This window comes from Neolamprologus multifasciatus, chromosome 23, assembly GCF_963576455.1.
Source record: "Neolamprologus multifasciatus chromosome 23, fNeoMul1.2, whole genome shotgun sequence".
NCBI lineage: Eukaryota > Metazoa > Chordata > Actinopteri > Cichliformes > Cichlidae > Neolamprologus > Neolamprologus multifasciatus.
Genome location: NC_140460.1, coordinates 12,700,828 through 12,723,131, shown reverse-complemented (window position 1 = coordinate 12,723,131; position 22,304 = coordinate 12,700,828). Strand labels below are relative to the sequence as shown.

The following is a 22,304-nucleotide window of genomic DNA, read 5'->3' as shown; positions in this document are numbered from 1 at the left end:
GGTCTACAATTCTTTTCCTGGTGTCCTTCGAAAGCTCTTTGGTCTTGGCCATGGCGGAGTTTGGAGTCTGACTGGTTGAGGCTGTGGACAGGTGTCTTTTATACAGATGATGAGGTCAAACAGGTGCCATTCATACAGGTAACGAGTGGGGGACAGAAAAGCTTCTTACAGAAGACGTTACAGGTCTGTGAGAGCCAGGGATTTTCCTTGTTTGAGGTGACCAAATACTTATTTTCCACCCTGATTTACGAATAAATTCTTTACAAATCCTACCATGTGAATTCATGGATTTTTTTTTCACATTCTGTCTCTCACAGTTGAAGTGTACCTCTGGTGCAAATTACTGACCTCTGTCAGTAATTTGTCAATTACTGTCATCATTTTAAGTGGGGGAACTTGCACAATCGGTGGCTGACTAAATACTTTTTTGCCCCACTGTATTAGTGATGTGCGATACCACCGATTTCCTTTCCGATCCGATACCAAGTAAAATTCAGGGTGGTATTGACGACACTGATCAGATACCGATACTTTGCACAAAAACTCAGACAACATCAGAGTACTTGTTCTTATTGTTTAATCATGAATATTATCATATAGAAATAAAAAATCTGAAGTTGTGTGTTAATTGATGCTATTTGAACACGTATATCTTGTCATTTAACATTGCCTGGACATTCCAACAAAAATGTCCAACATTCACACTTTCCCTTATTCACAGTAGTGCTGTGCCACACTACAAATTTTAGTATTGATCTGATAACAAGTAAATACAGAGCCAGTATTGCTGAAGTTGATTAATGAGATGAATTCTCAATTTGCAAATTCTGAACACATTTTAATCATCACTATATAAGTGTGATTTTTACTTTCCACAATAACTAGTTAACACAACAAAACACACCTTTGAGCTTTTCACGTGTTTTAAAACTGGGTTTTTGGAGACCTGGAATCTACATTTTTCTTTCTCTAAAGCACACAAAAAGATTTGGACATTTTTCACAGTGCATGTTTGAGGTTTATTTTTTCCAAAGAAATAATTAACAGAGTTCAGCGGGCTACACACTGAATTTCGATACCAATACTAGTGTTGGTATCGATGCTGTCGATACTTGAATCGATCCGTCCACCTCTAGTACTTGTAGTTAACTGCAAACTAGAATTAGGGAGGAACAATTATGAACAACTAAACTTCCTGAGCATTGTGTTACAGCTTAAATACCACTGCCCGTTAACATCAATTATGAAACCTTGTTTTGTAATTTTTACCGAGACCTTTACAAGACACCTTACAGCATGTTAGCAAACACACTTAAGCAACACAAAAGAACATGAAAAGAGACATTTGCTTCCCTCAACTTTAGTGCGGATTTCACCAGTGACCATGGTAGCCAGATTCTTCCTTCTGCTGTTTGTCCTCAGTGGTAAGCTTTCATGTCTTTATGATAAAAAATAATCTAAAATCTGACAAACACTGTGCATATTTTTATTTGCTACGTATCCTACTACTAATTACATATTGTCCTGGATTGCTATAAACAAATGACGTCTTAGTTTGTGTTTCAGGAGCTGACGGTTCTCGGATTATTGGAGGCCGAGACGCTGCCCCCCACTCACTCCCCTACATGGCCTCAGTGCAACTTCAAGGTCGCCATTTGTGTGGAGGAGCACTAGTGAGAGAGGACTTTGTACTCACAGCAGCACACTGTGAGACACGTGGGTACGCATTCAGTGTTTGCTTTAATCGGCAGCATTTGCAGAACTGACAAAAAAAAACCCCTCTATCAGTTTTTCTCAATATCATAATAGGTTTCTTCGTTATGGAAGAAAAATGATTAACTTTGGATTCTTGATAACATAATAAATGTTGCTGCAATTTGTAGAATACCCACAGTCGTGCTAGGAGTTGATTCCCTGACAGGTACTGAGCCAACGAAGCAGCAATTCCTTGTGGTCAAATCTTTTCCGCATCCAGGCTATGATGGACACAAAAATGATATCATGCTCCTTAAGGTGAGAACAACAGCTGTCTGCTAACGTGATCATGATCATGATCATTTCTAATTTGCACAGAAACATAACTTATGATGTTAAGGTTATGCAAATACTAACACCGTTCAGCTTTTTAAAGTATTTTTCCTGTTGTTGATCTCCTTCTCAGCTGAACCGGAGGGCCCAAGTGTCTCAAGCAGTTCAGGTGATCTCTCTGAAACCTGGCAGGCTGAATCAAATCAGCCAGTGCATCACAGCAGGCTGGGGCGATATAGGCGATAACAACACCTTACCAAAAACGCTTCAGGAAGTCAACGTCACCACTCTGCCACACATGATATGCAAAAGGAGATGGGGACAAGTTCCCATCACACAGTCGATGGTTTGCGGTGTGGGATCCCACAGCCTTCAAGGCTTCTGCTCAGTAAGAGATTAAAGTGTCTGAGTACTGGGAAAACCTGAAAAACCTGTATTTTAAACAAAGCGTAAGTGTACTTAAGTGTACTTTATCATTTCTCTTCAAGGGAGACTCAGGTGGACCGCTCGTGTGCGATGGAGATGCAGCGGGTGTTATCTCTTTCTCTGGGAGTCGATGTGGAGACCCCCAAACCCCCGATGTCTATACACGCATATCTTCTTTCCGGTCATGGATTCAAAGGGTGTTGAATGACAATTAGGCCAGTTAGACTAACTGATAATGTGTCGCAACGCTTGACTGGGTTATGGTGCTGTAGCCATGATTTTTGTAATTCTGCACTCATCACAGATACCCTTTTGCTTTAGGTGTGCCTTTCAGATGGGTTAGGAAAGGTTCATGCATGCTTTTCTCTTCTTCTTTGCTGTTGGTGCACTTCAATGTGTTTCAAATAAGAACACAATCTAAAATAAAATACTTTTGCTCGAGAGTTATTGTACATTGTGATTTTATTTATTCATTTTGAGAAAAGCTGGATGGCGTACCGCACATTACACTAAATATTGAAACACTCAATTCATGCAAATCATTTTCTTCATCATGCAGTGATACTAGTATAATGATACCTCACGGAAGAGTTAAAATATTTAGCAAGAAGCACAGGCTCATTGAGCCTCACTGAATATCTTTGTCATTCTCAGTCACAGGGAGGCAGCTGCATCCTGTTCCAGTTGATTGTTTGTTTGTTTGTTTGTTTGTTTTTTAGGTATTACAAAAAAAGAAGGCCTCCAACACTGTCATCTTCATAACTGCTGCATTTCAACCATATAACATTTTTGTTTCTGCCATTAAATATTGAAAACTCACTCCACACTGAGCCTGACTATATTTGTTCCTCTCTAGAATAGTTTATTGGATACTATTTTTTTTAATTAACCTCCAGTTTTTACTTTTTAAAATGTGTTTTTGGAATTATGCTTGACTGACTTTTAAAAAATATATTGAAAAATCAAATAAACAAACCAAAAAAACCCCAACAACAACTGCAGTACTCTAACATACCTTTAGGGGGAGAGCAACTAGTAATGGCTTTATGGGAAACACTGCAAAGCTCATATAACACCATACTGAATATATATTACTGGCTCTGTGCATCTGTTAAAATAAGATTAAGATTGATAAGATTGATTCAGATGATTAAGGCAGCCCAAAACATGAAGGTCACACTATGCAAGTGTCCTTGTCATGTGTCTAATATTTGTCCACACCTATTAACTCCTAATTCTAAGCCTGCACATTTATTTTTACAATATTTTAAGTCCATCTAATAAAAACAGCTTCCTTATTGTTATAAAGTATTGTTGTAAGCTTTAAATTTCCATGTTTTAGAGTAATATTCTAATTTTACAAACAAAATGCTCTCACAGCTCAAACAGTGACGCCAAAAAACTAAAACAAATACGGTCTGTCCCTTTAATTGAAACCATAGGCAACTCCTGCGTCATAGAAAATTCTGACCTCATTTTTCCTGCTTGTTGGTTGTGTTGTGTAGCTATCTTGTCATCTTGCCCGTGTACCAAAGACTTAACCGCTTTATTTCTCATATTTCTAGAACACACGAGCTGACAGTATTCACGAATCACTGTCGGAAACTGTTTATGTTTTGTGTAAAAAAAAAAAAAAAAAAAAAAAAAAAGTCAGTTTCGCGGACACCAAAACATCATTTCCCATCACTCCCCGCGCCCTGCTCTCATTCTTCTCTACGGCTCTGGTGACTCACGCCTTGACGGGATATAGAGTCTTCTCTCCCCTCCTTTCCCTTTCCCACAGGTTTCGCGAGATTTTACATAGGCGGATTGGTGTGTGGCAACATTTCTCTGCCAGACGAACTGAACAATGCTGATATGAAATCTGCTTAAAGGTAATGAAAATATGTTCCACGTAGAGAACAAGGCTGTAAACACACAGTTTTTAGCTGTGTTTGCTAGCTGCCATTAAAGACACCGAAGAGTGTGCTGGATGTATGTGTCCGCCTACACTTACCTACAGTAACATCTGCATTGAGGTAGAGCTAAGACTGTTTCCGATAACCTACAGAGGCGGTGTGCTGGCTTTAGTCCAGGACAGGTAGGGTACATGTGACGTAAAGGGTCTAATGGCCTTGCCAGTCAGCTTTTATGTGTAACTTGGTGAGTCCTTTGCGTCACACTGTAACCTTCTAACATTAAATCCTGTAATTTCGCACATAGCAGTGAAACGGCTTTTCTCAAAGTTGTCAGTCGGTTTTGTTAAGACTTTGTGATCCTAAGATGAGGGGAGGCTTGCTGTCAGCTATAACACACAGTCTTGTCTTAGTATACAGTGACCTCTATGGTAATGTTGTGTCAATAAATACCCAGGAAGTTATTCCGTCATGCAAATTCATTGGCTCGAGGACTTGTCAGTCTGTTGAACAGGCAGCATCTGTTTCATAAATATATGTGTGTGTGGCATCTCTTAATGTATAATCATCATACATGTGCTTGTCAGTTTGGCAGTCAAACTAATTGTCCTGTCTTTCTCTTAATTAGTAACCTTTGCATTTCTGGAGGCATGTCCAAGAAAAGGGGCAGGTATGTCGATCTGCGTCTGCTGTATGTATTTGATGTCACATTGTGCCGTCGTTGTCACAAAGAAGTCACTGCAAGAAACCCCCCCCCAAGTGTTTTAATCACATGGAAGCCACAGAAATGAACAAATAGCTGACAAATGTGACAAAGGTCATACTGTATTTCGACTCGGGTGCATTCTTAAAAGAGCAAATTAGGTTAGGTTGTTGGAGCTGTGTGTAAGGCTCAGGCTCACAGACTTACATCTTCGTCTTGTTTCTACCAGAAAACGGAGCAGCGGGGAACTGAGTGACGCAGTAACCCCAGACCCCAACTACATTCTGGGAGTCCGCATTCAGCATAACTGGCGTGAGAGGGGGAATCAGAGCAAATGGAAGGGCACAGTACTTGACAGAGTTTGTGTAAATCCTTCCCTCTTCATGGTGAAATACGATGGCTTTGACTGCGTCTATGGCATTGAGCTGTTCAAGGATGAGAGAGTGTCCAACCTACAAGTGTTGTCAGAAAAAGTTGGTAAGTCAGTGTCTGCCTTGATCAGTTCATACTTCAGATTCTAGAGTTACAGCTGGGTCTGTATTGTCCTCTTTCATGCTTCTGTCTCCACAGTAAACAATAAAGTCAAGACACCTCCAGGGGCGGAGGAGTTGGTTGGCAAAGCGGTGGAGCATTTATTTGAAAAGGAAGATGGAGAGAAGAATGAGTGGAGAGGCATGGTCCTCTCTAAAGCACCAGTTATGACCAACTGGTATTATATTACTTATGAAAAGGACCCCGTTCTTTATATGTACCAGCTGTGGGACGACTATGCTGAAGGAGACCTCAGGATTCTGCCTGAAGCAGGTATTGCTAATTTCTGTTCAATGGAGGCATGTTTTATACAAGACTTTTCAGAGTTGTAAACATTTTTGTCCTATGGCATTAGAAATGAGTTAAACTGGGCCAATTTTACATACCAGTGTGTGAATGTGTGAGTGAATGAATAGTGGAATTGTAAAGCGCTATATAAATGCAATCCATTATTATTTACTTACAGAAGCACTCTGGCAGAATGACATTTTTTGAGGGAAGTGAGCAGCACTTGCCTACTTTATATCCCTTAAAATAAAGTATTTTAAGTTAAATTTGAGTATTACAGATACCTAATATAGCTGCCATGCTGTGTAAATAAAGCCCAAGGTTTGAATCAATAGTATCATTAAACGACCATTTCCAGCATGTGAAGAAATTTCCACATCTGATTTGGCAGAGATAGGTATTCACATTAACTTCAAGTGAAGTTTAATGCAAATAGAGAGATCTTTATGCAAAACGCTTTGACCTTTATAGCACGAGTATAAAAAGCCAAGTATAAAAACAAAGTAAGTTTTTTTTTTTATTTGTGAAAATTATGACAATGACACCATTATTTTTTTTCTTTTTATCAACAGCTTTCACCAGCAGCAGGATTTTATTTTACTCTTCATCTCTTCTGTAATTATAATCTTGGTGTTGTAATGATTAACCTCTCTCCACAGAAAACAAGCACCTGTTGCCTGCAGACAGGAAGCCAGGAGAAGAGACGGAGAGTCTCGTTGGGAAACAAGTGGAGTACGTTACTGACAAGGGTGTGAAGAGAACAGGCCTGGTCATCTACCAGGTCCCAGCCAAGCCCTCTGTCTACTACATCAAATATGATGATGACTTTCATATTCATGTCTATGACCTTGTCAAAACCACCTAGAGATAGTGGACACTTTTATCTAATTCCCCCGACATCTCTCCACCTGCTACTGTTCCACTCATTGCTACAATCTGTTATTCAAAGCCTAGACAGGGTTAAATAGCTGACATGCTTTATTGTTCAGAAGTCAGTGCAATCTCTTTTTATTTCTTTTTTCTTTTTTTATTTGTATGCACAGCATAACTGTAGCACTGCTATGCTTGGCTGTTTCGCAGAGAGAAAGTTATTGTTTTGTTGTTGCTGCTCTACTTTAAATACAACTTTAAAGTTTGGACAAAGTCAAAGATTGCACTGCACAACATTTGTGCAGCACTTTCACGTCTGTCCCCAAAAGTGCTCCTCTTAATTAAATTCCAGTGACTAACGAAGCTGCTTAATATCTCCTTTCAAAGGGCACTTTATGTTGGCTTATCTAAATTGACGATAAGTGTTGACACACACCTATGGACTAGGTGTTTTCCACTGAGGTAGTTATTAAAAGAAATGGGCAGATGCAAATGTGTGTGTGTGTGTGTGTGTGTTCATCAAAGAATATCAAATTAACTTAATACCAGAAGTAAATGGAAGTTGCATTGTAAAATCATCTTAATTGAGACCAATTCTTTTTAAAAGCCAACATATTCCTGCACCTTTGCACCACGTGAAGTATTGCAGCTTTCGTAGCTGGGTGAAGTGGTTGCACGCTGCATATGCCATTTGTGCTGAACATGTCCTCATGACCTTGAAGGAAGGTTTCTGCACAGGCCCTAAATCCTAACATCAAGAGTGCAAGTATCATGTTTGTGCTGGTAATTAAAGTACTAAATTTGCATATGAATTTGATCCCACTGATATCATAAAGTGCCTTCCGGCTTGTCATTTTGCAATACTGTACTTACCATTTCTCTGACTGTGCTCTTAATGAATCTTTGCCCCCGGAGGCTGCTATTTGGCCCTCATTTCAAAGTGGCAACACTGACAGCTGGAGCAAAGTTTTAAAACTATCAATTTGTATTAGTGATGTGTGTGTGCTCTTAATGCAGTTTGAAAAAGTTCTTCAAACATAATGCACATTATCATTGGTTGTATAATCTCACTGTTGACATTGTGGGGAGCACTTTATTGTATAAAGTTTACATATTTAGGTAATGGTACACTTTAATAGTTTCCCCCAAACGGTGTTTCCTTAAGTGCAAATGTGGCAGAATTTCGCTTTAAGATACACGCATGTAAAAGAAAAAAAAAATAGCTACAGTACATAATGACAGTATTTAATCTACGAAACTTGTAGAAGTTACTTGTAATGTTGCCTGTTGTGATTACTTCAGTTTATTAGTGTATCTCATTAAAACGCCACACCAGCTTCTTGTGAGAAAGTAATGTACATTAATTAAAATATGAATATTTAAAGATTGTAATCAACCGATTTGTTCAGTGACTAATCTCGACTCCTGCCTTTGGAACTCATAGTCTTGCAAATATGAGCAGCCAGTTTCCCACTCATGGATTAAACATAGCCCTAAACTTAAAGAAAAATTCAATGAAGAGCTTCACTGGGATCAGAAATTTATTTTAAGATTAGGCATAATCAATGTTTGGGAAGCTAAGGCTCTTCGCTTGCCACGTGGACGTCATCTCGCTTTCGTTACCGTGTTGTAGTTGCTGAACTGGCCTCAGTCTTTTCAGCCTTTGCTTTTCTTTTTCTGCATGCATCATATCTGATCAGTGCCTCAAGGTTTATAAACTTTATTTGGATGTGAAGAAGTGATAACACGTGGCAGAATGGGTAATGTTTTCTTACATTTGGATTAAAAAAAAAAGGTTGACACTAAACATCGCCGCTCGCGGTGCTGTGGAGTGTGTCTGCATCGTGTACAGTGGAGTCAACTGATCATAAATGGCTGCGTGTGCTCTTCCTCACGCTTTAAGTCATCTCCCCTTCTTTTCAAGTTGTAGCAGAATCAACAGTGAACTGTGTCATTATTATTGTCATGATTAATAAAGATTTTTGCACATTTGTATGGTCTTACACTTTTTGTCGACCGAACACTATATGTTACATGACTTGATAGATCAAACTAATGATGAGACAAGATGTTTTAAGATTGATATATTGCTCACAAATAGTGAAATTGCATATATATATATATATATATATATATATATATATACACACACACACAGATATTCTTAACATTTTTTGGGCAAGGTGAGGGCAGAATAACACTCTCTGCTGGACAGTGCCGATAGCAACTATTTGGTATACACAATTTTGAGGTATACACAAAATGAAAGATTGCCTTCTTAAAAATAAAATTTCCTTTCCATTATGTACATCTCCTATCAAAGGCCACTATCAGTTAGAAAACCACAGTACCCATTCAGCAGAGTAGCCTCCTTGCTTTTAATCTTTTAATCTAGCAGTTTTCTTTGATGTTGTGTGTTGCTTCATTCTTATGGCAGGGTTCAACATTTGAAGAAGTAATGTCATTCTGAAGTGCAAAAGTCAAAAGGACTGATAATGTGGGGCTGTCCAGAGAGTTCATGTTCACTTTGTGAGGTCCTTCAAGTATTGCAGCCCCTGACTTGTGTATTCAGTGGCTTTTGTCGGGGCCTCAGAAAGATTTGAAATCGTCCACTGTACGCCTACAACAAAAGAAAAAAAGAGAAGTTTAGGTTTTAGATAGTGAAAAATCAGGGTCAATATAGGATCTAGACCAAAAGTAATACCAATACCAAAATTGTTTTAAAACAGACTACTGCCTCCAAACAATTTTGAAACTATTACTGCATGTAACAAGTGAAATACACAACAGAAAGTCTGTGCAAAACTTGTGACCACAGTAAAGTTTTACCCTTGCTTTTTTAAAAAAGGAACAAATAATTGAATTCTTACCAGAATTCCACGCGTCAACAGGAGAGAACTCAATCTTAGGTATGGTTGGAAGCTGAGCCTGACAAGAGGGATAGGGTGCATTATTTTCTGTTAACAACATACTACATTGCTTACACTGCTTTGATTGGAGCTGGTATACAGACTTTCTATTAGTATAGGTGAAAACACTCCTTGTAAGGTCTAATTTATCTTAGGTCTGATTTAGAAAAAGAGCAAGTGTTTATTATAATTGGACAATACGACTACTAAAAATAAATGAATAAATAAACAAATCAGGTTTTAAAATAAAATCATGAAGAGCAGACTTATACACTGTTTCAAGTGAAAACTTGCTTGTTGGAGTTTGTGAATAAAATCATAAATGAGAAATGGATAAATACTCGTTCTTTTCTATGTTTTTTTTTTTTACGTTTTTTTTTTTTTTTTTAAATCACCCGAACTGGTTTGTCAGCAGAACTAGGACCTGTACTATGAACTAATTTCAGCATTCCCTGGATATCTTTCCATTATCTGACTTCAATTAAAATAACACTGATAACCAAGATAAGCAGAATTACAATGGTGTTTATCGACTAAGCCAAGCCAGAGTTTAACAATCTAGCTGTGAGTGTATTCAGCTAGATGTTGGCAGCTGTCGACCAGTCAGAAACATGGGCGGATCTTACAAAGCTACAACTATGATATCTGAAAAATTTGAAAAGATTAAATAATACAGGCATAAAGCAACAGCAGTGTTGAAGCTAAATGAGTGGTGTGAGTGTGTGTGGGAAGAAACAGCCAGTCCAGTAGTATTAAATGTTTTGTATGAGCATGAGCACTTTAAGCACTTTGGTCAGTAATGCTGGAAAAGATATTTACTTTAATAAAGTCTCAGTCTTAAATCTGGTAAGCCTCAGTTACCAGACTTCAGGCACAGGAGAATCTGAAGAATTGCTATTGACTATATTTTCAACCTGATGATCTCTAATCTAGACCACAACCTGCTCCAGAGCTAGTTAGGTCAGCAACATACATTACCACGAATCAAAGTACATGCCTCACAAAGGTTTATGATGTCATGGTTGTACTGTAACTATGTATGCATTAGAGCGTTTCTGATCTCATAAGAGAAAGGCTAGAAAGCAAAAAGAAATTTCTACACATTTATGATACAAGTAATCAAATTTGCTGTCTGCAGCACTGATCTATTTAATGCAATGACTTTATAAAACCATTTTACTTTCTGTTGTATTAGGCCTAGTGGCACTGATCCAGGAAGACATAGTTGTTTATAACGTGCATCTTGTACCTCCACACCAAAGTACTTCATCCATTCCTCCATGGCAGGTGGGATTACTGCTTTGGCCTTCTGCAGAGCCTCGGAGCCCTGTTCACTGTTCCCCAAGAGACCAGAGTCATAGGCAACATAGACAGCTCCTCCTGCAATGGTCACCTTGGTGGCCAGTCTGGAAATGAAAGAACAGATGCAGTAATACAATTGATCTGAAATACCCCAATTTCCCAACAGGGCAAACTGAAACTACAGACACACGTAGTTATTGTCAAAGTAAACAACAAATTATTCTTTGATGCCAAGTTAGCAGTTAATAGTTGGGAAATTTACAACCGCCCACATAAGCTCACGTTATTGCAGAGAGTTAGTATATCAACCCAAGTTTAACTCCATAAAGAAAAGCATATTTTAAGTCTTAAACTTGGAGCTAAAACGAAATCAACTGAAAATGACCTGGTATGACTGACAGCTAGCTTAGCCTAAGTTAGCTTAATTACCAATAAGAGCATTTAGAGCAGTAATAGTATACGGAACCGCGGGAGTTGAAATAAAAATACTAACTTCATAACAGGCCAAATCCTCGTCGCCATCGTTCAACGCGGTCTATTCTCCTTTAAGAATCTGTTATTACGAGAACTGCGACAATGAGCCGTAGATCAGGCTAGCTGGTTAGCTGCACTGAAGGACAACCCTGCTTGATGATCCGTGTGCACCAGTGTTGTGTAAATAAAGTTGCTATTTCAAAAGTAAGGGCGGGTGTAATTTCAGAGGCGCAGATTCGTCAGCCTTGATTTTTTTTAACTATAAATATACAGGCAAATAAATTAAAGATTTTGGCGCTCCGATAAATTAAAAAAAAAAAATAGATAGATTTAGATAGATATTAAAATAGATAGTATTAAAATAACAAAAAAAATTATTTGTATCCATGAAAGAGGGCAGACCTATCTGACCAACCCCCGCCCCTTACAAAGTGGAAGGAGGGGAGAAATAGTGGGCTGCATAAAATGCGCTTAGTTTTCTCAAACTGGGATTGTGAAAGTTGGCAGAAACTTCTAAAGCTTAGCATTTCCGATCAGCTGCTACCAAATTGCCATAATGGGCGCTGCCACAAAAATTCTTTTAGCTAGTATATGTGTTGCTTTCCTGGCTGCCAAATGGACTTCACCCAGATTTGATGCTGGTAAACTCTGTTCTTTGTTATTGTGAGAAAGTACTAGCTTGTTTTTAGTTGCAAACTTGCAGCAGGCATGCAGGTTTGTCCAGCAGACAATAATGTGTTAGGTGGTGTTGGACCTACAGTGGTCCAGACATATGCGTGGTATGCATTTGCAATGTATAAGTTGAAAACAGCTAAATAGAGTCACACTTACGGATTTACTTAACTTAAAAATGAAAGTTTCACATGAAAAAGGTAAGACTCACGTGAAGGAATCCTAGCTAGCCTACTCGGTTATTATGTCACAGTTATAACTTAGTATCTCGTAACACCTCACTATTATAGTCATAATTACAATATTTTACGTCATTTTTTCTAATTATTATGAATTAAATCATGACGGATTTTCTTGTTTTTGTTTTTTTTTATTGTTTGTTATACATATGAAGTCTGTTTTTAATAGACATCTAATACATGTGCAGACAACTTTGATTGGATTTTTGAAGCTCAAAAGCACCCGGGCCAATAATTTGAGGCTTTATGGTCAGGTGTAGGCCAGATTAAGGAGATAAAAGGTCTGAAGTTGAGTCCAAGAAATCAATTTGCATGTTCAATATGGGTTTCAAAGAATTAGTGATGGAATCAAAGGCTGAAAAAGCAAAAACATGAGCTATAAAACCAGAAACCACAGGAATGTTTAAATTACCAGTTACATTCTTGAAAAAAACAATGTACAGAAGGCCCGGAAAACAACAAAAACAACAGCAGATATCAGAATTCTGAGTAAAAATGCCAGGTCAGACTTTGCTATTTAAAAATGAAACCAACAATTCATATTAGAATTATAGAAATAATAGAATACATGCCACATTATCAACAAATAAAAGGCAGTTTTATGGTGTGGGTGTATATTACTGCCAACTTGGAAAGGTTGGCAGTAATAATGATTTGTTCAAGAAATGTATTAGAAACAGCACAAAGTTAGCGAGTAATTGAGAATAATCTGCTCTCCGCATGTGACCAAGGCCTTACCAAAGAGAGAATCCAGCATTTATTCACATTTTGAGAACACACTGTAGAGTCAAATTTCCTTAAGCAATGAAATTATGCGGTCCATGTCAGTGGACTAGTGTTATGTATACTTGCATATCCCATGTGCTCTACTCTGCAACACTGTAACCTTATAAAATACCACATTTTTTAAAAAGCTTAAATGCCTATATTTCACAAATGTACGACAGCGCAGGACAATTTGTTTCAGATGCCTTGTGTTTGCTTTGGTTAGTAATAAAAATGCAGTTTGAATGTCTATTCATGAACCCTAACCCTTCATGGGAATAAGAAGTGGAATAAGAGAGAGAACATGCAGTTGATAGCACATTTAGCTAAACCTTTGAGGAGAAAAGGGTACTGACATATGGCTCCATTCTCCAGCATGGGGAGTGAAAATCTTTAAACCTGCAGGATATTTAAATCTTCATAGCACCAGGCAAAGAATTAAAGCAACAAACGAGTGATATGGAACCTTCAAAAACAAAATACAGCATGGAAATTCTGGTGAAATAAATAAACACAATATCCAAGCATTTTACTATTCCAAATGAAGAGTATGCATTTTGCAATTTCTCAAGGTTAAAAAGTTTCAAATGCCCTTTGACCTGAAGCAATATATAGAGGACTAAGATTAGCTTATCTTTTTAGTGTATATATCTGCCTAAAGAATGATTCTAGATAAACTAAACTATTTCATTGAAATCAAGTTCACTTAAAAACCTTTTCTGCATGCGTAGACACATTAACAATGTATGCAATAGTTACTGTGGTCATTTACTCTATTTATTGTTGACTAATAGAAATAACATTTTTGTTGTTTCTATTAACCTTTCATGTATTAAAACAATTCCATTCCACGTTGAATACGGTAAACCTTTGTTTCAGATTCTCTCAAAGGGGCTAGGGTACTGGTGACTGGGGCCAGTACAGGTATTGGTGAACAAATGGCGTATCATTACGCCCGCTTTGGAGCCAAAATTGTTATCACAGCAAGGAGGGAGAAAGTCTTACAGCAGGTCAGTTTACGTAATAAACTGTTGAAATTCTGCTCATAGATTGCCATTTACTTGTGTTGTTTTGTGACAGTCACGAATAGAGACATTCTGTAGTTCTCTCAATTAACTAACCATGTGCATTTTTAATAATTTTGGCCTGTAGGTAGTAGAAAAATGTCTGAGTTTAGGAGCCCAGAAAGCTTTTTATATAGTAGCAGACATGGCGAATGAGGCTGACCCTGACAAAGTGGTGGATTATGCTCTGGAGAAGCTGGGAGGTTTGGATTACCTGGTCCTCAATCACATTGGGCCTAGCCCCTTCAGCATGTGGCAGGGAGATGTGGATCACACCAAATGGCTGATGAAGGTAACTGAGCATTTTGATGGTCATTCAAAACAGGAAATGGAGACTATGTTGATTCATGAATGTTTCTTTGTGAAGGTCAATTTCTTCAGCTATATTCAGATGGCCTGGAAAGCTTTGCCCTCCCTTGAGCAAAATAAAGGATCACTGGTTGTTGTCTCATCGCTCTTAGGTAGGTTTATTTTTATACTTCTTCAGCATTTTTATACTTTATACTTTTTTATGCAGATGATGACAAACTATCAAATACAAATTGTGTGTACACATATATACCTCCTAATACTTTCACCCACCAATTACAATTAAATTGACATTTTTTAAAGGCACTTTCTACTGCAACTGATAAATAAGCATGGTAATACAGTAATTAAGATTAACTTAATGTATTATCATGACAAGAGTTTATAAGCCACTCTGGAGCTTGTTTGTGTGCACCAGGTGGCTGGGCCATAAGTTCTTGGTCTTGTACCATGGGTCAACTACCTGCAGGAGAATCTGTAGAGGGAAAGTGTTTTCTGGATTGGGCGCCAAAGTCACAAGTACTGATAGTCTAGTTGTTGGCTTTTTTGCTGTAAGGGATGTGGGGACATCTTTAATGGGGAAGGAGCCTAAGTTTTGGTAGGAAGTTGAGGAATACTCACCAGAGCATGAAGGTGACCACAAAGCTGACAGCAGAAGCAAAGCTGTCAATTTCCTGGTCGGTCTACCTTGTTATGCTCAATTATTTATATGGGCTGGCGGTAGCGACCAAAAGAATATGATTTGCAGATACAAGTGGCTGATAAAAGTATCCTTCACAGGGTGTCTGGGCTCACTCTTAGAGATAGGGTGAGGACCTCAGTCATTTACAATGTGCTTTAAGTAGAACTGATAAGTAGAACTCTTAAGTAGACCTCTCCTGGCATGTCAGACTGGCAGGAGGCCTCAGGGCACACACAAGTATGACAGGAGAAATGAGATCTATTGGCTACCATGGGAATGCCTGGGTATTCCCCTAGAGCACAGTTGTCAAACTCCAGTCCTCGAGGGCTGTTGTCCTGAAACTTTTAAATGTGTCCCTGCTGCAACACACCTAAATAAAATGAGTAGGTCATTAGCAAGACTCTACAGAACTTGACTGGATGTTGAGGTGGCAATTCAGCCATTTGATTCATGTTACAGCAGCTCATGAGTGAATGAACATGGTGCAATAAAAGTACTTTAAGAAGTACAGTTTCCAAACGCTTATATTTACTTGAGTAGGGTTAGGGGTTGCCGCCTCAGCATGCAGTCTAGTTCTATAGAGTTTTATTCAGGTCTACTATAATTTTATTCAGGTGTGTTGCAGCAGGGACACATTTAAAAGTTTTAGAACAACAGCCCTTGAGGACTGGAGTTTGACACCCCTGCTCTAGAAATATTGGAAGAGGTGACTGTGGAAAGGGACTTTTTCAGAACTAATTTCAAAGTTCTTTCCAAGTACAAGGAAATAAATGATATAGAATCGATTAAAAAAAAAAGAAGAAGAATTGGCTAGACCAGTGGTTCTCAAACTTTTGTAAGGCAGTTTTTATTAATCATTACCAATACTATGCAAAACCATCCATTGTGGTTTGTGACTCAGGGAGCAGTTGAAAGAAGCTTTGTTAGAATAAAAGTGACCAAAGTTGAAAAGTGAAATAAAGGTCAGTATATTAGAATCAGCAAACTCAAAAAAAATTTTTTTACCTGCATAATTCATATTCATCAAGTTGGTTATTTTTTGCTGCTCATTACCTGCCCACCTTCCCTTCTGCAGTGGCGCTGGGCCCCTCAGCAGAGCCCCTTAACACAGTTTGAGAACAGATAAACTAGACCAAAAGATGAAAAGTTGGACTTCCAGAGCTCAGAGATTTGAAATGGCCAAGGGGGCAACAGAAGTTACAACACATAGCAATATAACAAATGAAGAAACCAAACAACTGACATTCAGTACAGACAAATAAATAGAAACTTGTGAATCATATACAATAACAGACGATTACAAGAGCAATATTAAACACAGGCTTGAGCAAAAGAGCAGTTCTCTAATGCGTTTAAAATGGACTTTGACTCCCCGTCGTAAGCAGTTCTGACAGTGTTTGAAAGCTCCAAGAAAGCTCCTGAAGACGCTTCTCCTACTCTAACAGTTGTTGATGTTTCACAGGTAAAATAACTTCTCCTTTCGTGGCACCATATTCCTCAACCAAATTTGCCTTGAACGGGTTCTTTGGGTCTCTTCGTCATGAACTGGCTATGAAGAAGAGCAACGTGTCCATCTCTGTCTGCACACTCGGTCTCATTGATACCGACTCAGCTATGGAGAAAGTCCGGTTAGTCAAATATATGTATGCAGAAATATTTGACATTGTGTATTTTAAGATATTTTTGAATTAAGTGTAAGAATTTTCTCTATCCTAGGGGTGTCACTGATTTACCAGCCTACCCCGCCACAGATGCTGCATTGAACATCATCATTACGGGATCTACAAGGCAGCCAGAGCTTTTCTACCCTTGGTTCACATACTTTATAGCTATTACCAAAGACTGGTTTCCTTCTGTCACAGATTATTTGACCCAGAACTCCTACAACTACATCCCATGAAGAGCATTTATTCAGCACAACTGAAGCACAATTATACATTTTCCTAATTATAAATATCAACATTTAATTTGGATTTTGGCCTAGCTCTTTGACATTTTGATGCACCCAGTTTTGCGGGAACATTTCTGACATTTCAGTTTCCACTTTTCTCATCATTTCTTTGAGAATGATGAGAAAAGTGGAAAATGGCCTGTATTTATATAGCGCTTTACTAGTCCCTAAGGACCCCAAAGCGCTTTACATATCCAGTCATCCACCCATTCACACACTGGTGATGGCAAGCTATATTGTAGCCACAGCCACCCTGGGGTGCACTGACAGAGGCGAGGCTGCCGGACACTGGCGCCACCGGGCCCTCTGACCACCACCAGTAGGCAACGGGTGAAGTGTCTTGCCCAAGGACACAACGACCGACACTGTCCAAGTCGGGGCTCAAACCGGCAACCTTCTGATTACAAGGCAAACTCCCAACTCTTGAACCACGATCGCCCGAACAGAACGGTCCAGTAATAAAATGTATACAGATAGAAAAGCTCAGGACTTGGGATTTTACTTTTTAGGCTACTATTTTAACATTTTAGACATTTGTGTCTGTGTCAATAGTACAGCCACTGCTGTCCAAACATTATTGCACTAGTACTTGAAAACTCAGAAGAAGAAAGTCTGATTTACTACTGATAAGACAACCTCACCCCTCCATTCAGCCCTCCCACACACAGACACAATACCTCACATGAGATTTGTTTATAAAATAAATGAATATGTTTCATGTTGCTGCTGATAATGAACACAAAACAATAAACCAGCTTCCTCCTGACATGTTTGTTGGTGTTAATTGTGGTTAATGAAGGGAAGGAAAGGTAGATCATAATAACAATTCAATTCAATTTTATTTATATAGCGCCAAATCACAACAAAAGTCGCCTCAAGGCGCTTTATAGATACAGAGAAAAACCCAACAATCATATGACCCCCTATGAGCAAGCACTTTGGCGACAGTGGGAAGGAAAAACTCCCTTTTAACAGGAAGAAACCTCCGGCAGAACCAGGCTCAGGGAGGGGTGGCCATCTGTTGCGACCGGTTGGGGTGAGAGAAGGAAGACAGGATAAAAGACATGCTGTGGAAGAGAGACAGAGGTTAATAACAGATATGATTCAATGCAGAGAAGTCTATTAATACATACATACAACAGACCACATAAGTCATCCATAGTCTAACAGAAACATCTTTCTACCATAAAATGCAGTTTAGCATATTCCAGGTCGGTACAGATTAGTGGAGAAGTGAAGAGCAGTCAGGAAGCTACTTGGCTGACACAATAGAGAAGCCCAAAGCAAACAAAGTCAAGAATGTGAAATAACGTGAGGTATGATAATGCACATAAAAGCAAATGGAAAAAAATGTTTTTTTTGCCAGTGAAATATTTGTTCCGCACCTTAAAGGTATGAAGACCTAATAACTTTAGATTTTTCTTGTGTGCAATGCCACTATTAGTGTTTAATTATGGAGCTACAAAAATGTTAGCCTCCTATTGCAGTTGTCTGCTTTGACTGACAGCCACAGGCACAACGAAACCTAGGTTATTTATACTGCGCCAAATCACAACAACAGTCAATAAGGCACTTTATATTGTAAGGTAGACCCTACAATAATACATAAAACAATCATATGACTCCCTTTGACCAAGCACTTGGTGACAGTAGGAAGGAAAAACTCCCTTTCGAATAGGAAGAAAACTATTTGAAGCTCTGAAACCTGACTGAAACTCAGTCAGGTTTCAACCTGACTGAAACTGAAATAAGCCATATTATTTAAAATAATGATTAATGATACTTGTTATGTGGTCTGTTGATCCAAGTCTGCAACACAAGTTGAAAGGAAAAATCAAAAAGAATATCACAAGGAATAATAGTACAAGACTTATAGATCAGTTTTAATGTAAAATATTTATATTCAAAAGATCCAGAGACTGGATGAAAGAAATTGACCAAAACTAAAGTTTCACCCCAGCTTACCAGCACAAGGAAGGAAACACAGAAAATTTGCAATCTGTTATTTCAGTATCTTCAAATTATAAAATTGATGGAAAAATATATAGTCTTTGATTTTTTTCCCCCTGCAATTCTCCTCTTCACACTCCAGTCCATTAGGTGGCAGTAATGGGCTTGTGCCTTCCCACATGGCTAGGTTCAGTGGTTGCACAATGAGAGTGTAAAAGGCAGAAAGTCAAAAGAGCACTGAGATTTAAAAGGGTGATTAGCTCACAGAAAGCAGGCAAGAAGGTGACTGCACTGGAGTAATGATGTTAGTACTGGCAGATGATGGTTTATGACTAAACCATCATCTGCATCAGCGCTCAAATAATTGGTCACATATGTGCACGTTAAATTTCACTGGTAAATGTGAGCCACCTGCTAATGGTTCAGAACAGTATATATTTCCTCAAATGTTTGTTTTCTGCCATTTTATTCTGTATTTGTCTTTTCAGACCTCTAACAGCAGCATGTTTACAAGGAGAAGGTTCTCACAGACCAGCAGGAGAGGAACTCCAGTCTGGACCTGGATGGCCCAGAGCCTCCACAGATTAAAGAGTAACAGGAGGAACTTTGCAGAAGTCATGAGGGCGAGCAGGTTGGACTGAAGCAGGAGACTGATACCTTTATGGAGATTCCTCCTTATGAGTAAAGTGACCACAGCTCTCCTGAAGCAGAGAGCCAAGCTTATAAAGAAAGCCAGCATGTGGACTCGGGAGAAATAATTAGAAATGCAAAACCAAAGAAAAGAAGACTTAACAGAAAGCAAAGTAACAGAAAGAAAAGTCTCAGCCCAACTTTTCCAGTGGTACAAACCACGGGCAGGTGCCAGGTTTGTCCCACCAGGAGTGATTCAAAGATTAGGAAGACATGTGCACAATGCAAGAGATGTATCTGCAAGGAGCATGCACACACTCTCTGCACATCATGTGTACAGTAGTGCAGACAAAACACTTGACTGTTTGACAAGAACTTTTCCATGTTCTGACTATTTCACTGATGTTGTCATTATTTTCAGTTTCACAAATCATTAAATTTCACCCCAAATATGTAAAAAATAATATAAACACACACAAACCCTCAAACAAAACAAAAAAACTCTTCAACTCTGCCACTGCCGGTCCCAAGCCCGGATGAAAAAAAGAGGAGGGGTGAGTAAAATTAGAGCAAAAGGTCTAGGGTCACAAAAGTCAACAGGATTCATTGTAATGGGCATGGGTGTGCACCCAAAATTAGAAAAAAATTAGATGGAGGATTTTCAAGATACACTAAATCTAAAACTGAAAGTTTGACCTGATGCTGGCACTAGAGAAAAGGTCATGCCATCACTAAAAACCAACAGGGTTCATCCACTTGTGATCATTAATGTTTTGAGTAATTTTGAAAAGATTTGAATGCAAACTTTACAAGATACATTTATTCTAAATTAAAAGTTTGGCCTGATGGTGGCACTAGAGTTTCATTATCAAGGGGCTATTTATGTGTTCAATAAGTAGCCAAAGTGTGGTCAACAATTGTATGTGAACCATTGTCTATGATAGTAATATTTGAGGAGAATATGAGGGTTAGAGCTGCCTTAATATTGAGACCTCAGCACCATCTAGTGACAGTATGGAGGACTCATCATATTTATGGTGACTGTTGAGTAACTATGGCTGTATCCCAATTCAGGGTCTGCAGCCTTAAAGGCCGCATTTTAAGGCCGATTACGTCACCGCGGCGCGACGAAGTCTGTCCCAATGCGAAGGCTGCTCGAAATGCGGCCCTCAAATGCGTCCTTCATTTCCCTGAATTTTAAGGACGTGGTGGTGTAGACTTCGTGGCCCAACATATCCCAGAATGCATAGCGCGGCGGTGGGTGTGGATAATTTTGCCGGAAAAAAACCGCGGATGAGGGGCGCCCGAAGAGTAAACTTTAAGTAAGTACTGAATATCATGTCAGTTATTTATGTGCAAATGTTTAATAACGAAGAACATTAAAACATTACTGTTGGCCACATGTCGGCAAAGTTATGTGACATTAGTGACGTTTGTACTAACTTGGTTTTAAAGCCTTTACTTTAAAATATACGCCGTTCATTAGCTGACCTTAATCTTACAGAGAATGATCAAAGCTCATGTAGAATTCAATTCAATTCAATTCAATTCAATTTTATTTATATAGCGCCAAATCACAACAAATGTCGCCTCAAGGCGCTTCATAGATACAGAGAAAAGCCCAACAATCATATGACCCCCTATGAGCAAGCACTTTGGCGACAGTGGGAAGGAAAAACTCCCTTTTAACAGGAAGAAACCTCCGGCAGAACCAGGCTCAGGGAGGGGCGGCCATCTGCTGCGACCGGTTGGGGTGAGAGAAGGAAGACAGGATAAAGACATGCTGTGGAAGAGAGACAGAGATTAATAACAGATACGATTCAATACAGAGAGGTCTGTTAATACATAGTGAGTGAGAAAGGTGACTGGAAAGGAAAAACTCAATGCATCATGGGAATCCCCCGGCAGCCTACATCTATTGCAGCATAACTAAGGGAGGATTCAGGGTCACCTGGTCCAGCCCTAACTATATGCTTTAGCAAAAAGGAAGGTTTTAAGCCTAATCTTAAAAGTAGAGATAGTGTCTGTCTCCTGAATCCAAACTGGAAGCTGGTTCCACAGAAGAGGGGCCTGAAAACTGAAGGCTCTCCCTCCCATTCTACTTTTAAATACTCTAGGAACAACAAGTAGGCCTGCAGAGCGGGAGCGAAGTGCTCTAATAGGGTGATATGGTACTACAAGGTCATTAAGATAAGATGGGGCCTGATTATTTAAGACCTTGTATGTGAGGAGCAGGATTTTGAATTCAATTCTGGATTTAACAGGAAGCCAATGAAGGGAAGCCAAAACAGGAGAAATATGCTCTCTCCTTCTAGTCCCTGTCAGTACTCTTGCTGCAGCATTTTGGATTAACTGAAGGCTTTTCAGTGAGTTTTTTGGACATCCTGATAATAATGAATTGCAGTAGTCTAGCCTGGAAGTAATAAATGCATGAACTAGTTTTTCAGCATCACTCTGAGACAGGATATTTCTAATTTTAGAGATGTTGCGCAAATGGAAGAACGCAGTCTTACATATTTGTTTAATATGTGCGTTGAAGGACATATCCTGGTCAAAAATGACTCCAAGGTTCCTCACAGTGTTACTGGAGGCCAAGGTAATGCCATCCAGAGTAAG

The 22,304-nt window shown here is 38.9% G+C and overlaps 4 protein-coding genes across 5 annotated transcripts; 3 read left to right on the top strand and 1 right to left on the bottom strand.

Annotated features, from left to right (window-relative positions):
- The first annotated feature begins 589 nt into the window (after positions 1-589).
- Positions 590-3,169, top strand: LOC146491163 (serine protease 57-like). Of its 2 annotated transcripts, none has more exons than XM_085151181.1 (5): positions 590-1,424; positions 1,555-1,720; positions 1,884-2,013; positions 2,162-2,416; positions 2,517-3,169. In XM_085151181.1, the coding sequence occupies exons 1-5, from the start codon at positions 1,385-1,387 to the stop codon at positions 2,667-2,669; spliced, it is 744 nt and encodes a 247-aa protein (XP_085007307.1). In that variant the 5' UTR covers positions 590-1,384; the 3' UTR covers positions 2,670-3,169. The 2 variants fall into 2 exon arrangements, with proteins under 2 accessions (XP_085007307.1, XP_085007308.1); XM_085151182.1 differs by having other exon boundaries at positions 1,053-1,424; positions 1,567-1,720.
- Positions 3,170-3,994: 825 nt separating this feature from the next.
- Positions 3,995-8,733, top strand: LOC146491162 (spindlin-1-like). Its single transcript, XM_085151183.1, has 5 exons — positions 3,995-4,328; positions 4,978-5,019; positions 5,282-5,529; positions 5,623-5,856; positions 6,531-8,733. Exons 2-5 carry the CDS (start codon positions 5,000-5,002, stop codon positions 6,734-6,736), a joined length of 708 nt encoding a protein of 235 aa, XP_085007309.1. The 5' UTR covers positions 3,995-4,328; positions 4,978-4,999; the 3' UTR covers positions 6,737-8,733.
- A 362-nt stretch (positions 8,734-9,095) lies between these two features.
- On the bottom strand, positions 9,096-11,618 carry micos13 (mitochondrial contact site and cristae organizing system subunit 13). The gene is made up of 4 exons (XM_085151185.1): positions 11,446-11,618; positions 10,900-11,056; positions 9,612-9,669; positions 9,096-9,361 (listed from the first exon to the last, which is right to left on the bottom strand). The coding sequence occupies exons 1-4, from the start codon at positions 11,472-11,474 to the stop codon at positions 9,264-9,266; spliced, it is 342 nt and encodes a 113-aa protein (XP_085007311.1). The 5' UTR covers positions 11,475-11,618; the 3' UTR covers positions 9,096-9,263.
- Positions 11,619-11,855: 237 nt separating this feature from the next.
- Positions 11,856-18,470, top strand: LOC146491160 (hydroxysteroid 11-beta-dehydrogenase 1-like protein). The gene is made up of 6 exons (XM_085151179.1): positions 11,856-12,067; positions 13,982-14,112; positions 14,255-14,458; positions 14,534-14,627; positions 16,620-16,785; positions 16,874-18,470. The coding sequence occupies exons 1-6, from the start codon at positions 11,983-11,985 to the stop codon at positions 17,055-17,057; spliced, it is 864 nt and encodes a 287-aa protein (XP_085007305.1). The 5' UTR covers positions 11,856-11,982; the 3' UTR covers positions 17,058-18,470.
- The last annotated feature ends 3,834 nt before the right edge of the window (positions 18,471-22,304 follow it).

Bases quoted from the DNA above. Each gene is read 5' to 3' on its own strand.
- LOC146491163 (XM_085151181.1), top strand. From the start codon at position 1,385: ATGGTAGCCAGATTCTTCCTTCTGCTGTTTGTCCTCAGTG. The intron at 2,014-2,161 runs GTGAGAACAACA...TCTCCTTCTCAG, and splicing joins ATGATATCATGCTCCTTAAG to CTGAACCGGAGGGCCCAAGT. The intron at 2,417-2,516 runs GTAAGAGATTAA...TTTCTCTTCAAG, and splicing joins GCCTTCAAGGCTTCTGCTCA to GGAGACTCAGGTGGACCGCT.
- LOC146491160 (XM_085151179.1), top strand. From the start codon at position 11,983: ATGGGCGCTGCCACAAAAATTCTTTTAGCTAGTATATGTGTTGCTTTC. The intron at 14,113-14,254 runs GTCAGTTTACGT...TTTGGCCTGTAG, and splicing joins GGGAGAAAGTCTTACAGCAG to GTAGTAGAAAAATGTCTGAG. The intron at 16,786-16,873 runs GTTAGTCAAATA...TCTCTATCCTAG, and splicing joins TCAGCTATGGAGAAAGTCCG to GGGTGTCACTGATTTACCAG.
- LOC146491162 (XM_085151183.1), top strand. From the start codon at position 5,000: ATGTCCAAGAAAAGGGGCAG. The intron at 5,020-5,281 runs GTATGTCGATCT...TGTTTCTACCAG, and splicing joins ATGTCCAAGAAAAGGGGCAG to AAAACGGAGCAGCGGGGAAC. The intron at 5,530-5,622 runs GTAAGTCAGTGT...CTGTCTCCACAG, and splicing joins AGTGTTGTCAGAAAAAGTTG to TAAACAATAAAGTCAAGACA.
- micos13 (XM_085151185.1), bottom strand. From the start codon at position 11,474: ATGGCGACGAGGATTTGGCCTGTTATGAA. The intron at 11,057-11,445 runs GTTAGTATTTTT...TTTCATTTCCAG, and splicing joins AGGATTTGGCCTGTTATGAA to ACTGGCCACCAAGGTGACCA. The intron at 9,670-10,899 runs GTACAAGATGCA...CCCTCTTGTCAG, and splicing joins TGAAGTACTTTGGTGTGGAG to GCTCAGCTTCCAACCATACC.